The sequence below is a fragment of the Heterodontus francisci genome, chromosome 14, assembly GCF_036365525.1.
Source record: "Heterodontus francisci isolate sHetFra1 chromosome 14, sHetFra1.hap1, whole genome shotgun sequence".
Classification (NCBI taxonomy): Eukaryota; Metazoa; Chordata; class Chondrichthyes; order Heterodontiformes; family Heterodontidae; genus Heterodontus; species Heterodontus francisci.
Window position 1 is genome coordinate 19911583 of NC_090384.1, and position 17166 is coordinate 19928748.

The 17166-nt window shown below is 38.9% G+C and overlaps 1 protein-coding gene across 1 annotated transcript in view; it reads left to right on the forward strand.

The window, feature by feature from the left end:
• LOC137376887 (mucin-2-like) overlaps window positions 1–16388 on the forward strand; it is a 57925-nt gene extending 41537 nt beyond the window's left edge. Inside the window, exons 29-39 of the mRNA XM_068045844.1 lie at window positions 621–833; window positions 2174–2386; window positions 3725–3937; window positions 5279–5491; window positions 6832–7044; window positions 8384–8596; window positions 9913–10125; window positions 11465–11677; window positions 13018–13230; window positions 14570–14782; window positions 16123–16388. Coding sequence (XP_067901945.1) covers window positions 621–833; window positions 2174–2386; window positions 3725–3937; window positions 5279–5491; window positions 6832–7044; window positions 8384–8596; window positions 9913–10125; window positions 11465–11677; window positions 13018–13230; window positions 14570–14782; window positions 16123–16388 — 2396 coding nt within the window. The remainder of the gene's footprint in view (window positions 1–620; window positions 834–2173; window positions 2387–3724; window positions 3938–5278; window positions 5492–6831; window positions 7045–8383; window positions 8597–9912; window positions 10126–11464; window positions 11678–13017; window positions 13231–14569; window positions 14783–16122) is intronic.
• Window positions 16389–17166: the final 778 nt, after the last annotated feature.

Below are 17166 nucleotides of genomic sequence, written 5' to 3' on the forward strand. Positions count from 1 at the left end.
ACATCTGTTCATCTCTTTTACCGTTCCAATTTGCCCTCTCTTCCAGTTGCTGACTGCATTGTCTAGACTTATCAAGGTTTCAAACCATGTCCTAATGAGCATACTAGCGTTGTTTTGGTGTTCTTAATGGAAATCCACTGTTCAGTGGTGCAATTTGCAGAGGGTCTCTTGCCATCACAGGAGAGATTAGAATCTTGACTGCTGAGGAAATCTGAAGGCACACAACTCAAGCAGAACACGACATTTTCCAGATATCATTGTTGCCCAAGAATCAGGCGAATGCTTTCCAACCTGTTTGCTTTTAGTTTTGTCTGCATTTCTGAAGGGAGCACAAATGATAAAAAGTTGAACAGTGTATTCAAAATAGCAGACTTAAAAATATGATAGAAGCTGATGAAATGTTATCTGTTATTATCAGCACTTATTATTTCCATGTCCATTGATATAGCCTCGTCGTGTAAACATCTTACATTGTAACGATATATTCAAATTCTTAGCTCGTAATTCTCAAAATCTGAGACACTGTCATCTATAAATTTGTATGTAGATAAATAGAATACCTTTGTTCAGAATTGCGATGAGAGGTCTAAATACTAATATTCATGAACTTTGTCTTCCAGGTCAGGCTATAGTTAGTTCTGCAAGTAAATCAGGCCTCTGTAATTTCACTCTATGTACCAAGAGTTGTGAAATTTTGAAGTACACAGGAAAATGCCAAACTACCACAGCACCCACCACTACACCCGAAACTACAACAACAGTAACAGTAACACCCACCACAACAGCAACAACAAGCTGCTCCTGCAACGTCAATGGACAAAAATTGTCACCTGGTAAGTTTATCAGATCGTAACAATCTGAGGCAGTCTAAAGTGCCACAAATTAACTGGCAGTCGTGTCTTATATGAATCACCATCATCGACAATAATTGACACAGATTATTGATGTGATACTCCAGTCCTTTGTACAGCATTGCTTGACACTATAAGGATGTTCTTGTAAAACCTACAGTATAAATTCGGAGAATAATTTTTCTTCAAACGTCTGATCCCTACATTTTGCCAACATGTCTGTCTACTGCATATGTTTGTGAGCATCGGAAGCAGGCCTGATATAAATCATCATAATCCTGCTCTGCATATTTCTAAACTATTCCTCAAGTAACACATGCACATGCCAGTAGTGCAAACTGCTAAATGTTTCCACACTCAGGTGATGCACATCTGCATTAGTCCTCTGACCCACGCAACCCTAGGAAGTAAATTGAGAGACACCTAGACCACTCCGAGATATAATGGTGGAGCCACAATTGACTTTTTCAGCATACGTTTTTTGCCAATTAAAAATTGATTCTATGGATTAGACATCTTTCCTCTGCATAGCCCTTTCATCTGCTTCATTGGCTTGTTGCAACCACCAACATGTCCATATGTTTGCTCCAATGGGCTGAGAAATTATATTCATTGTACTAGGATGGCAGCAGTTTCTGTCTGCTGCTGAATTTCTCTGTTTTGCTCACTTTTGTCTTTTGTTCTAATGATACGCCTGCAACACATCTGTTCATCTCTTTTACCGTTCCAATTTGGCAACTCTTCCAGTTGCTGACTGCATTGTCTAGACTTATCAAGGTTTCAAACCATGTCCTAATGAGCATACTAGCGTTGTTTTGGTGTTCTTAATGGAAATCCACTGTTCAGTGGTGCAATTTGCAGAGGGTCTCTTGCCATCACAGGAGAGATTAGAATCTTGACTGCTGAGGAAATCTGAAGGCACACAACTCAAGCAGAACACGACATTTTCCAGATATCATTATTGCCCTAGAATCAGGCGAATGCTTTCTAACCTGTTTGGTTTTAGTTTTGTCTGCATTTGTAAAGGGAGCACAAATGATAAAAAGTTTAACAGCAGTATTAAAAATAGCAGACTTAAAAATATGATAGAAGCTGATGAAATGTTATCTGTTATTCTCAGCACTTATTATTTCCATGTCCATTGATATAGCCTCGTCGTGTAAACTTCTTAAATTGTCACGTTATATTCAAATTCTTAGCTCGTAATTCTCAAAACATGAGACACTGTCATCTCTAAATTTTTATGTAGATAAATAGAATACCTTTGTTCAGAATTACGATGAGAGCTCTAAATAATAATATTCATGAACTTTGTCTTCCAGGTCAGGCTATAGTTAGTTCTGCAAGTAAATCAGGCCTCTGTAATTTCACTCTCTGTACCAAGAGTTGTGAAATTTTGAAGTACACAGGAAAATGCCAAACTACCACAGCACCCACCACTACACCCGAAACTACAACAACAGTAACAGTAACACCCACCACAACAGCAACAACAAGCTGCTCCTGCAACGTCAATGGACAAATATTGTCACCTGGTAAGTTCATCAGATCGTAACAATCTGAGGCAGTCTAAAGTGCCACAAATTAACTGGCAGTCATGTCTTATATGAATCACCATCATCGACAATAATTGACACAGATTATTGATGTGATACTCCAGTCCTTTGTACAACATTGCTTGACACTATAAGGATGTTCTTGTAAAACCTACAGTATAAATTCGGAGAATAAGTTTTCTTCAAACTTCTGATCCCTACATTTTTCCAACATGTCTGTCTACTGCAGATTTTTGGGAGCATCGGAAGCAGGCCTGATAAAAATCATCATGATCCTGCTCTGCATATTTCTAAACTATTCCTCAAGTAACACATGCACATGCCAGTAGTGCAGACTGCTAAATGTTTCCACACTCAGGTGATGCACATCTGCATTTGCCCTCTGACCCACCCAACTCTAGGAAGTCAATGGAGTGACACCAAGCTGACTCCGAGATATAATGGGGGAACCAAAATTGGCTTTTTCAGCGTACGTTTATTGCCAATTAAAAATTGATTCTATGGATTAGACATCTTTCCTCTGCATAGCCCTTTCTTCTGCTTCATTATTTTGTTGCAACCACCAACATGTTCAAATGTTTGCTCCAATGGGCTGAGCAATTATATTCATTGTACCAGGATGGCAGCAGTTTCTGTCTGCTGCTGAATTTCTCTGTTTTGCTCATTTTTGACTTATTTTCTAAATATGCACCAGTAACACATCTGTTCATCTCTTTTACCATTCCAATTTGCCCAGTCTGCCTGGCCCCTAATGCATTTTCTTGACATATCAATGTTACAAAACATTTCCTAATATCCATATTAGCATCTTCTGGTGTTCTCAATGGAAATCCACTGTTTAGTGGTGCAATTTGAAGGTAGCCTCTTACCATCACAGGAGAGATTAGAATCCTGACAGGTGAGGAAATCTGAAGGCACACAACTCAAGCAGAACACGGCATTTTCCAGATATCATTACTGCCCATAGAATCGGGCAAATGCTTTCTACCTTGTTTGCTTATAGTTTTGTCTGCATTTCTAAAGGGAGCACAATGATAAAAAGTTGAACAGTGTATTCAAAGTAGCAGACTTAAAAATCTGATAGGAGCTGATGAAATGTTATCTGTTATTATCAGCACTTATTATTTCCATGTCCATTGATATAGCCTCGTCGTGTAAACTTCTTACATTGTAACGAAATATTCAAATTCTTAGCTCGTAATTCTCAAAACATGAGACACTGTCATCTATAAATTTGTATGTAGATAAATAGAATACCTTTGTTCAGAATTGCGATGAGAGGTCGAAATAATAATATTCATGAACTTTGTCTTCCAGGTCAGGCTATAGTTAGTTCTGCAAGTAAATCAGGCCTCTGTAATTTCACTCTATGTACCAAGAGTTGTGAAATTTTGAAGTACACAGGAAAATGCCAAACTACAACAGCACCCACCACTACACCCGAAACTACAACAACAGTAACAGTAACACCCACCACAACAGCAACAACAAGCTGCAAATGCAACGTCAATGGACAAATATTGTCACCTGGTAAGTTTATCAGATCGTAACAATCTGAGGCAGTCTAAAGTGCCACAAATTAACTGGCAGTCATGTCTTATATGAATCACCATGATCGACAATAATTGACACAGATTATTGATGTGATACTCCAGTCCTTTGTACAGCATTGCTTGACACTAAATGGATGTTCTTGTAAAACCTACAGTATAAATTCAGAGAATAATTTTTCTTCAAACTTCTGATCCCTACATTTTGCCAACATGTCTGTCAACTGCATATTTTTGGGAGCATCGGAAGCAGGCCTGATATAAATCATCATGATCCTGCTCTGCATATTTCGAAACTATTCCTCAAGTAACACATGCACATGCCAGTAGTGCAAACTGCTAAATGTTTCCACACTCAGGTGATGCACATCTGCCATTTGCCCTCTGACCCACGCAACTCTAGGAAGTCAATGGAGTGACACCAAGCCGACTCCGAGATATAATGGGGGAACCACAATTGGCTTTTTCAGCGTACGTTTATTGACAATTAAAAATTGATTCTATGGATTAGACATCTTTCCTCTGCATAGCCCTTTCTTCTGCTTCATTATTTTGTTGCAACCACCAACATGTTCATATGTTTGCTCCAATGGGCTGAGCAATTATATTCATTGTACTAGGATGGCAGCAGTTTCTGTCTGCTGCTGAATTTCTCTGTTTTGCTCATTTTTGACTTATTTTCTAATGATACACCAGTAACACATCTGTTCATCTCTTTTACCATTCCAATTTGCCCAGTCTGCCTGGCGCCTAATGCATTTTCTTGACATATCAATGTTACAAAACATTTCCTAATATCCACATTAGCATCTTCTGGTGTTCTCAATGGAAATCCACTGTTTAGTGCTGCAAATGTGAAGGTAGCCTTTTACCATCACAGGAGAGATTAGAATCCTGACAGGTGAGGAAATCTGAAGGCACACAACTCAAGCAGAACACGGCATTTTCCAGATATCATTACTGCCCATAGAATCGGGCAAATGCTTTCTACCTTGTTTGCTTATAGTTTTGTCTGCATTTCTAAAGGGAGCACAAATGATAAAAAGTTGAACAGTGTATTCAAAATAGCAGACTTAAAAATCTGACAGGAGCTGATGAAATGTTATCTGTTATTATCAGCACTTATTATTTCCATGTCCATTGATATAGCCTCGTCGTGTAAACTTCTTAAATTGTAACGAAATATTCAAATTCTTAGCTCGTAATTCTCAAAACATGAGACACTGTCATCTATAAATTTGTATGTAGATAACTTGAATACCTTTGTTCAGAATTGCGATGAGAGGTCTAAATAATAATATTCATGAACTTTGTCTTCCAGGTCAGGCTATAGTTAGTTCTGCAAGTAAATCAGGCCTCTGTAATTTCACTCTATGTACCAAGAGTTGTGAAATTTTGAAGTACACAGGAAAATGCCAAACTACAACAGCACCCACCACTACACCCGAAACTACAACAACAGTAACAGTAACACCCACCACAACAGCAACAACAAGCTGCTCCTGCAACGTCAATGGACAAATATTGTCACCTGGTAAGTTTATCAGATCGTAACAATCTGAGGCAGTCTAAAGTGCCACAAATTAACTGGCAGTCATGTCTTATATGAATCACCATCATCGACAATAATTGACACAGGTTATTGATGTGATACTCCAGTCCTTTGTACAGCATTGCTTGACACTAAATGGATGTTCTTGTAAAACCTACAGTATAAATTCGGAGAATAATTTTTCTTCAAACTTCTGATCCCTACATTTTGCCAACATGTCTGTCTACTGCATATTTTTGGGAGCATCGGAAGCAGGCCTGATATAAATCATCATGATCCTACTCTGCATATTTCTAAACTATTCCTCAAGTAACACATGCACATGCCAGTAGTGCAAACTGCTAAATGTTTCCACATTCAGGTGATGCACATCTGCATTAGTCCTCTGACCCACGCAACCCTAGGAAGTAAATTGAGAGACACCTAGACCACTCCGAGATATAATGGTGGAGCCACAATTGACTTTTTCAGCATACGTTTTTTGCCAATTAAAAATTGATTCTATGGATTAGACATCTTTCCTCTGCATAGCCCTTTCATCTGCTTCATTGGCTTGTTGCAACCACCAACATGTCCATATGTTTGCTCCAATGGGCTGAGAAATTATATTCATTGTACTAGGATGGCAGCAGTTTCTGTCTGCTGCTGAATTTCTCTGTTTTGCTCACTTTTGTCTTTTGTTCTAATGATACGCCTGCAAAACATCTGTTCATCTCTTTTACCGTTCCAATTTGCCCACTCTTCCAGTTGCTGACTGCATTGTCTAGACTTATCAAGGTTTCAAACCATGTCCTAATGAGCATACTTGCGTTGTTTTGGTGTTCTTAATGGAAATCCACTGTTCAGTGCTGCAATTTGCAGAGGGTCTCTTGCCATCACAGGAGAGTTTAGATTCTTGACTGCTGAGGAAATCTGCAGGCACACAACTCAAGCAGAACAGGACATTTTCCAGATATCATTGTTGCCCTAGAATCAGGCGAATGCTTTCTAACCTGTTTGGTTTTAGTTTTGTCTGCATTTGTAAAGGGAGCACAAATGATAAAAAGTTTAACAGCAGTATTAAAAATAGCAAACTTAAAAATATGATAGAAGCTGATGAAATGTTATCTGTTATTCTCAGCACTTATTATTTCCATGTCCATTGATATAGCCTCGTCGTGTAAACTTCTTAAATTGTAACGATATATTCAAATTCTTAGCTCGTAATTCTCAAAACATGAGACACTGTCATCTATAAATTTGTATGTAGATAAATAGAATACCTTTGTTCAGAATTGCGATGAGAGGTCTAAATACTAATATTCATGAACTTTGTCTTCCAGGTCAGGCTATAGTTAGTTCTGCAAGTAAATCAGGCCTCTGTAATTTCACTCTATGTACCAAGAGTTGTGAAATTTTGAAGTACACAGGAAAGTGCCAAACTACCACAGCACCCACCACTACACCCGAAACTACAACAACAGTAACAGTAACACCCACCACAACAGCAACAACAAGCTGTTCCTGCAACGTCAATGGACAAATATTGTCACCTGGTAAGTTTATCAGATCGTAACAATCTGAGGCAGTCTAAAGAGCCACAAATTAACTGGCAGTCGTGTCTTATATGAATCACCATCATCGACAATAATTGACACAGATTATTGATGTGATACTCCAGTCCTTTGTACAGCATTGCTTGACACTAAATGGATGCTCTTGTGAAACCTACAGTATAAATTCGGAGATTAATTTTTCTTCAAACTTCTGATCCCTACATTTTGCCAATATGTCTGTCTACTGCATATTTTTGGGAGCATCGGAAGCAGGCCTGATAAAAATCATCATGATCCTGCTCTGCATATTTCTAAACTATTCCTCAAGTAACACATGCACATGCCAGTAGTGCAAACTGCTAAATGTTTCCACACTCAGGTGATGCACATCTGCTTTAGTCCTCTGACCCACGCAACCCTAGGAAGTAAATTGAGAGACACCAAGCCGACTCCGAGATATAATGGGGGAACCACAATTGACTTTTTCAGCATATGTTTATTGCCAATTACAAATTGATTCTATGGATTAGACATCTTTCCTCTGCATAGCCCTTTCTTGTGCTTCATTATTTTGTTGCAACCACCAACATGTTCATATGTTTGCTCCAATGGGCTGAGCAATTATATTCATTCTACTAGGATGGCAGCAGTTTCTGTCTGCTGCTGAATTTCTCTGTGTTGCTCACTTTTGTCTTTTGTTCTAATGAGACGCCTGCAAAACATCTGTTCATCTCTTTTACCGTTCCAATTTTCCCACTCTTCCAGTTGCTGACTGCATTGTCTAGACTTATCAAGGTTTCAAACCATGTCCTAATGAGCATACTAGCGTTGTTTTGGTGTTCTTAATGGAAATCCACTGTTCAGTGGTGCAATTTGCAGAGGGTCTCTTGCCATCACAGGAGAGATTAGAATCTTGACTGCTGAGGAAATCTGAAGGCACACAACTCAAGCAGAACACGACATTTTCCAGATATCATTGTTGCCCGAGAATCAGGCGAATGCTTTCCAACCTGTTTGCTTTTAGTTTTGTCTGCATTTCTAAAGGGAGCACAAATGATAAAAAGTTGAACAGTGTATTCAAAATAGCAGACTTAAAAATATGATAGAAGCTGATGAAATGTTATCTGTTATTATCAGCACTTATTATTTCCATGTCCATTGATATAGCCTCGTCGTGTAAACTTCTTACATTGTAACGATATATTCAAATTCTTAGCTCGTAATTCTCAAAATTTGAGACACTGTCATCTATAAATTTGTATGTAGATAAATAGAATACCTTTGTTCAGAATTGCGATGAATAGTCTAAATAATAATATTCATGAACTTTGTCTTCCAGGTCAGGCTATAGTTAGTTCTGCAAGTAAATCAGGCCTCTGTAATTTCACTCTCTGTACCAAGAGTTGTGAAATTTTGAAGTACACAGGAAAATGCCAAACTACCACAGCACCCACCACTACATCCGAAACTACAACAACAGTAACAGTAACACCCACCACAACAGCAACAACAAGCTGTTCCTGCAACGTCAATGGACAAATATTGTCACCTGGTAAGTTTATCAGATCGTAACAATCTGAGGCAGTCTAAAGTGCCACAAATTAACTGGCAGTCATGTCTTATATGAATCACCATCATCGACAATAATTGACACAGATTATTGATGTGATACTCCAGTCCTTTGTTCAACATTGCTTGACACTATAAGGATGTTCTTGTAAAACCTACAGTATAAATTCGGAGAATAAGTTTTCTTCAAACTTCTGATCCCTACATTTTGCCAACATGTCTGTCTACTGCAGATTTTTGGGAGCATCGGAAGCAGGCCTGATATAAATCATCATGATACTGCTCTGCATATTTCTAAACTATTCCTCAAGTAACACATGCACATGCCAGTAGTGCAAACTGCTAAATGTTTCCACACTCAGGTGATGCACATCTGCATTTGCCCTCTGACCCACCCAACTCTAGGAAGTCAATGGAGTGACACCAAGCCGACTCCGAGATATAATGGGGGAACCACAATTGGCTTTTTCAGCGTACGTTTATTGCCAATTAAAAATTGATTCTATGGATTAGACATCTTTCCTCTGCATAGCCCTTTCTTGTGCTTCATTATTTTGTTGCAACCACCAACATGTTCATATGTTTGCTCCAATGGGCTGAGCAATTATATTCATTGTCCTAGGATGGCAGCAGTTTCTGTCTGCTGCTGAATTTCTCTGTTTTGCTCATTTTTGACTTATTTTCGAATGATACACCAGTAACACATCTGTTCATCTCTTTTACCATTCCAATTTGCCCAGTCTGCCTGACGCCTAATGCATTGTCTTGACATATCAATGTTACAAAACATTTCCTAATATCCATATTAGCATCTTCTGGTGTTCTCAATGGAAATCCACTGTTTAGTGGTGCAATTTGAAGGTAGCCTCTTACCATCACAGGAGAGATTAGAATCCTGACAGGTGAGGAAATCTGAAGGCACACAACTCAAGCACTACACGGCATTTTCCAGATATCATTACTGCCCATAGAATCGGGCAAATGCTTTCTACCTTGTTTGCTTATAGTTTTGTCTGCATTTCTAAAGGGAGCACAAATGATAAAAAGTTGAACAGTGTATTCAAAATAGCAGACTTAAAAATCTGATAGGAGCTGATGAAATGTTATCTCTTATTATCAGCACTTATTATTTCCATGTCCATTGATATAGCCTCGTCTTGTAAACTTCTTAAATTGTAACGAAATATTCAAATTCTTAGCTCGTAATTCTCAAAACATGAGACACTGTCATCTATAAATTTGTATGTAGAATTGCGATGAGAGATCTAAATAATAATATTCATGAACTTTGTCTTCCAGGTCAGGCTATCGTAAGTTCTGCAAGTAAATCAGGCCTCTGTAATTTCACTCTATGTACCAAGAGTTGTGAAATTTTGAAGTACACAGGAAAATGCCAAACTACAACAGCACCCACCACTACACCCGAAACTACAACAACAGTAACAGTAACACCCACCACAACAGCAACAACAAGCTGCTCCTGCAACGTCAATGGACAAATATTGTCACCTGGTAAGTTTATCAGATCGTAACAATCTGAGGCAGTCTAAAGTGCCACAAATTAACTGGCAGTCATGTCTTATATGAATCACCATCATCGACAATAATTGACACAGATTATTGATGTGATACTCCAGTCCTTTGTACAGCATTGCTTGACACTAAATGGATGTTCTTGTAAAACCTACAGCATAAATTCGGAGAATAATTTTTCTTCAAACTTCTGATCCCTACATTTTGCCAACATGTCTGTCAACGGCATATGTTTGGGAGCATCGGAAGCAGGCCTGATAAAAATCATCATAATCCTGCTCTGCATATTTCTAAACTATTCCTCAAGTAACACATGCACATGCCAGTAGTTCAAACTGCTAAATGTTTCCACACTCAGGTGATGCACATCTGCTTTAGTCCTCTGACCCACGCAACTCTAGGAAGTAAATTGAGAGACACCTAGGCGACTCCGAGATATCATGGTGGAGCCACAATTGACTTTTTCAGCATACGTTTTTTGCCAATTAGAAATTGATTCTATGGATTAGACATCTTTCCTCTGCATAGCCCTTTCATCTGCTTCATTGGTTTGTTGCAACCACCAACATGTCCATCTGTTTGCTCCAATGGGCTGAGAAATTATATTCATTGTACTAGGATGGCAGCAGTTTCTGTCTGCTGCTGAATTTCTCTGTTTTGCTCACTTTTGTCTTTTGTTCTAATGATACGCCTGCAACACATCTGTTCATCTCTTTTACCGTTCCAATTTGCCCTCTCTTCCAGTTGCTGACTGCATTGTCTAGACTTATCAAGGTTTCAAACCATGTCCTAATGAGCATACTAGCGTTGTTTTGGTGTTCTTAATGGAAATCCACTGTTCAGTGGTGCAATTTGCAGAGGGTCTCTTGCCATCACAGGAGAGATTAGAATCTTGACTGCTGAGGAAATCTGAAGGCACACAACTCAAGCAGAACACGACATTTTCCAGATATCATTGTTGCCCAAGAATCAGGCGAATGCTTTCCAACCTGTTTGCTTTTAGTTTTGTCTGCATTTCTGAAGGGAGCACAAATGATAAAAAGTTGAACAGTGTATTCAAAATAGCAGACTTAAAAATATGATAGAAGCTGATGAAATGTTATCTGTTATTATCAGCACTTATTATTTCCATGTCCATTGATATAGCCTCGTCGTGTAAACATCTTACATTGTAACGATATATTCAAATTCTTAGCTCGTAATTCTCAAAATCTGAGACACTGTCATCTATAAATTTGTATGTAGATAAATAGAATACCTTTGTTCAGAATTGCGATGAGAGGTCTAAATACTAATATTCATGAACTTTGTCTTCCAGGTCAGGCTATAGTTAGTTCTGCAAGTAAATCAGGCCTCTGTAATTTCACTCTATGTACCAAGAGTTGTGAAATTTTGAAGTACACAGGAAAATGCCAAACTACCACAGCACCCACCACTACACCCGAAACTACAACAACAGTAACAGTAACACCCACCACAACAGCAACAACAAGCTGCTCCTGCAACGTCAATGGACAAAAATTGTCACCTGGTAAGTTTATCAGATCGTAACAATCTGAGGCAGTCTAAAGTGCCACAAATTAACTGGCAGTCGTGTCTTATATGAATCACCATCATCGACAATAATTGACACAGATTATTGATGTGATACTCCAGTCCTTTGTACAGCATTGCTTGACACTATAAGGATGTTCTTGTAAAACCTACAGTATAAATTCGGAGAATAATTTTTCTTCAAACGTCTGATCCCTACATTTTGCCAACATGTCTGTCTACTGCATATGTTTGTGAGCATCGGAAGCAGGCCTGATATAAATCATCATAATCCTGCTCTGCATATTTCTAAACTATTCCTCAAGTAACACATGCACATGCCAGTAGTGCAAACTGCTAAATGTTTCCACACTCAGGTGATGCACATCTGCATTAGTCCTCTGACCCACGCAACCCTAGGAAGTAAATTGAGAGACACCTAGACCACTCCGAGATATAATGGTGGAGCCACAATTGACTTTTTCAGCATACGTTTTTTGCCAATTAAAAATTGATTCTATGGATTAGACATCTTTCCTCTGCATAGCCCTTTCATCTGCTTCATTGGCTTGTTGCAACCACCAACATGTCCATATGTTTGCTCCAATGGGCTGAGAAATTATATTCATTGTACTAGGATGGCAGCAGTTTCTGTCTGCTGCTGAATTTCTCTGTTTTGCTCACTTTTGTCTTTTGTTCTAATGATACGCCTGCAACACATCTGTTCATCTCTTTTACCGTTCCAATTTGGCAACTCTTCCAGTTGCTGACTGCATTGTCTAGACTTATCAAGGTTTCAAACCATGTCCTAATGAGCATACTAGCGTTGTTTTGGTGTTCTTAATGGAAATCCACTGTTCAGTGGTGCAATTTGCAGAGGGTCTCTTGCCATCACAGGAGAGATTAGAATCTTGACTGCTGAGGAAATCTGAAGGCACACAACTCAAGCAGAACACGACATTTTCCAGATATCATTATTGCCCTAGAATCAGGCGAATGCTTTCTAACCTGTTTGGTTTTAGTTTTGTCTGCATTTGTAAAGGGAGCACAAATGATAAAAAGTTTAACAGCAGTATTAAAAATAGCAGACTTAAAAATATGATAGAAGCTGATGAAATGTTATCTGTTATTCTCAGCACTTATTATTTCCATGTCCATTGATATAGCCTCGTCGTGTAAACTTCTTAAATTGTCACGTTATATTCAAATTCTTAGCTCGTAATTCTCAAAACATGAGACACTGTCATCTCTAAATTTGTATGTAGATAAATAGAATACCTTTGTTCAGAATTACGATGAGAGCTCTAAATAATAATATTCATGAACTTTGTCTTCCAGGTCAGGCTATAGTTAGTTCTGCAAGTAAATCAGGCCTCTGTAATTTCACTCTCTGTACCAAGAGTTGTGAAATTTTGAAGTACACAGGAAAATGCCAAACTACCACAGCACCCACCACTACTCCCGAAACTACAACAACAGTAACAGTAACACCCACCACAACAGCAACAACAAGCTGTTCCTGCAACGTCAATGGACAAATATTGTCACCTGGTAAGTTTATCAGATCGTAACAATCTGAGGCAGTCTAAAGTGCCACAAATTAACTGGCAGTCATGTCTTATATGAATCACCATCATCGACAATAATTGACACAGATTATTGATGTGATACTCCAGTCCTTTGTACAGCATTGCTTGACACTATAAGGATGTTCTTGTAAAACCTACAGTATAAATTCGGAGAATAATTTTTCTTCAAACTTCTGATCCCTACATTTTGCCAACATGTCTGTCAACTGCATATGTTTGGGAGCATCGGAAGCAGGCCTGATATAAATCATCATGATCCTGCTCTGCATATTTCTAAACTATTCCTCAAGTAACACATGCACATGCCAGTAGTGCAAACTGCTAAATGTTTCCACACTCAGGTGATGCACATCTGCATTTGCCCTCTGACCCACCCAACTCTAGGAAGTCAATGGAGTGACACCAAGCCGACTCCGAGATTTCATGGGGGAACCACAATTGGCTTTTTCAGCGTACGTTTATTGCCAATTAAAAATTGATTCTATGGATTAGACATCTTTCCTCTGCATAGCCCTTTCTTGTGCTTCATTATTTTGTTGCAACCACCAACATGTTCATATGTTTGCTCCAATGGGCTGAGCAATTATATTCATTGTACTAGGATGGCAGCAGTTTCTGTCTGCTGCTGAATTTCTCTGTTTTGCTCATTTTTGACTTATTTTCTAATGATACACCAGTAACACATCTGTTCATCTCTTTTACCATTCCAATTTGCCTAGTCTGCCTGACGCCTAATGCATTGTCTTGACATATCAATGTTACAAAACATTTCCTAATATCCATATTAGCATCTTCTGGTGTTCTCAATGGAAATCCATTGTTTAGTGGTGCAATTTGAAGGTAGCCTCTTACCATCACAGGAGAGATTAGAATCCTGACAGGTGAGGAAATCTGAAGGCACACAACTCAAGCAGAACACGGCATTTTCCAGATATCATTACTGCCCATAGAATCGGGCAAATGCTTTCTACCTTGTTTGCTTATAGTTTTGTCTGCATTTCTAAAGGGAGCACAAATGATAAACAGTTGAACAGTGTATTCAAAATAGCAGACTTAAAAATATGATAGAAGCTGATGAAATGTTATCTATTATTATCAGCACTTATTATTTCCATGTCCATTGATATAGCCTCGTCGTGTAAACTTCTTAAATTGTAACGAAATATTCAAATTCTTAGCTCGTAATTCTCAAAACATGAGACACTGTCATCTATAAATTTGTATGTAGATAAATAGAATACCTTTGTTCAGAATTGCGATGAGAGGTCTAAATAATAATATTCATGAACTTTGTCTTCCAGGTCAGGCTATAGTTAGTTCTGCAAGTAAATCAGGCCTCTGTAATTTCACTCTATGTACCAAGAGTTGTGAAATTTTGAAGTACACAGGAAAATGCCAAACTACAACAGCACCAACCACTACACCCGAAACTACAACAACAGTAACAGTAACACCCACCACAACAGCAACAACAAGCTGCTCCTGCAACGTCAATGGACAAATATTGTCACCTGGTAAGTTTATCAGATCGTAACAATCTGAGGCAGTCTAAAGTGCCACAAATTAACTGGCAGTCGTGTCTTATATGAATCACCATCATCGACAATAATTGACACAGATTATTGATGTGATACTCCAGTCCTTTGTACAGCATTGCTTGACACTATAAGGATGTTCTTGTAAAACCTACAGTATAAATTCGGAGAATAATTTTTCTTAAAACGTCTGATCCCTACATTTTGCCAACATGTCTGTCTACTGCATATGTTTGGGAGCATCGGAAGCAGGCCTGATAAAAATCATCATAATCCTGCTCTGCATATTTCTAAACTATTCCTCAAGTAACACATGCACATGCCAGTAGTGCAAACTGCTAAATGTTTCCACACTCAGGTGATGCACATCTGCATTAGTCCTCTGACCCACGCAACGCTAGGAAGTAAATTGAGAGACACCTAGACGACTCCGAGATATAATGGTGGAGCCACAATTGACTTTTTCAGCATACGTTTTTTGCCAATTAGTAATTGATTCTATGGATTAGACATCTTTCCTCTGCATAGCCCTTTCATCTGCTTCATTGGTTTGTTGCAACCACCAACATGTCCATATGTTTGCTCCAAGGGGCTGAGAAATTATATTCATTGTACTAGGATGGCAGCAGTTTCTGTCTGCTGCTGAATTTCTCTGTTTTGCTCACTTTTGTCTTTTGTTCTAATGATACGCCTGCAACACATCTGTTCATCTCTTTTACCGTTCCAATTTGCCCACTCTTCCAGTTGCTGACTGCATTGTCTAGACTTATCAAGGTTTCAAACCATGTCCTAATGAGCATACTAGCGTTGTTTTGGTGTTCTTAATGGAAATCCACTGTTCAGTGGTGCAATTTGCAGAGGGTCTCTTGCCATCACAGGAGAGATTAGAATCTTGACTGCTGAGGAAATCTGAAGGCACACAACTCAAGCAGAACACGACATTTTCCAGATATCATTGTTGCCCGAGAATCAGGCGAATGCTTTCTAACCTGTTTGGTTTTAGTTTTGTCTGCATTTGTAAAGGGAGCACAAATGATAAAAAGTTTAACAGCAGTTTTTAAAATAGCAGACTTAAAAATATGATAGAAGCTGATGAAATGTTATCTGTTATCCTCAGCACTTATTATTTCCATGTCCATTGATATAGCCTCGTCGTGTAAACTTCTTAAATTGTAACGAAATATTCAAATTCTTAGCTCGTAATTCTCAAAACATGAGACACTGTCATCTATAAATTTGTATGTAGATAAATAGAATACCTTTGTTCAGAATTGCGATGAGAGGTCTAAATACTAATATTCATGAACTTTGTCTTCCAGGTCAGGCTATAGTTAGTTCTGCAAGTAAATCAGGCCTCTGTAATTTCACTCTATGTACCAAGAGTTGTGAAATTTTGAAGTACACTGGAAAATGCCAAACTACCACAGCACCCACCACTACACCCGAAACTACAACAACAGTAACAGTAACACCCACCACAACAGCAACAACAAGCTGTTCCTGCAACGTCAATGGACAAATATTGTCACCTGGTAAGTTTATCAGTTATTTGCAATCTTGTGCCAATCACGAGTCAACCAGATAACTGGCAGTAGTATCTAATCTGAACTACTACTGAATACAACAATTGAATCCGATATTGAACCTTTTTTTATTTTCATTGCTAGCATTCCTAATAGATCTTCTGAGGTTAGTGATGAACTGCCTATTGAACCTCTGCTGTCTGTGTGGTGTAAATGCACCCACAGTGTGATGAGGTAGGGTGTTACAGGATTTTGACCCAGCGAGGACAAAGGAATGGTGCTATATTTGAAAGTCACGATGGTGCAGTACTTGTGGAGGACTTTGCAGGCAGTGGTGTTCCCATGTGCCTGTTGCCCTTGTGCTTCTAGGTGGTAGAGGTTGCAGGGCTGGAAAGTGCTGTTGAAGAAATCTTGGCACGTGGCTACACTGCATCTCATAGATGGTATACACTGGTGCATTGTACCATGGTGGTGGAGGGAGTGGAATGTTTCAGTTTGTGGATGGGGTGCCAATCAATCGGGCTGCTTTGTCGTAGATGATATCGAGCTTCTTGAGTGTTTTTGGAGCTGCACTCATCATTCCGTCACACCCCTGACCTGTGCCTTTTAGATGCTGGATGGGTTTGGGAAATCAGCAGTTGAGTTATTCACCATAGAATTCCCAGCTTCTAACCTGCTATTGTAGCCACAGTATTTATGTGGCTCGTCCAATTAGGTTTCTGGTCGATAGTGACCCCAAGGTTGTTGACAGTGGAGGGATTCAGAGATGCCAATCTGGGGTAGATTATTAGACCTTCTCTTGTTGGGGATGGTTATTGCCTGGCACTTGTGTGCCAAGAA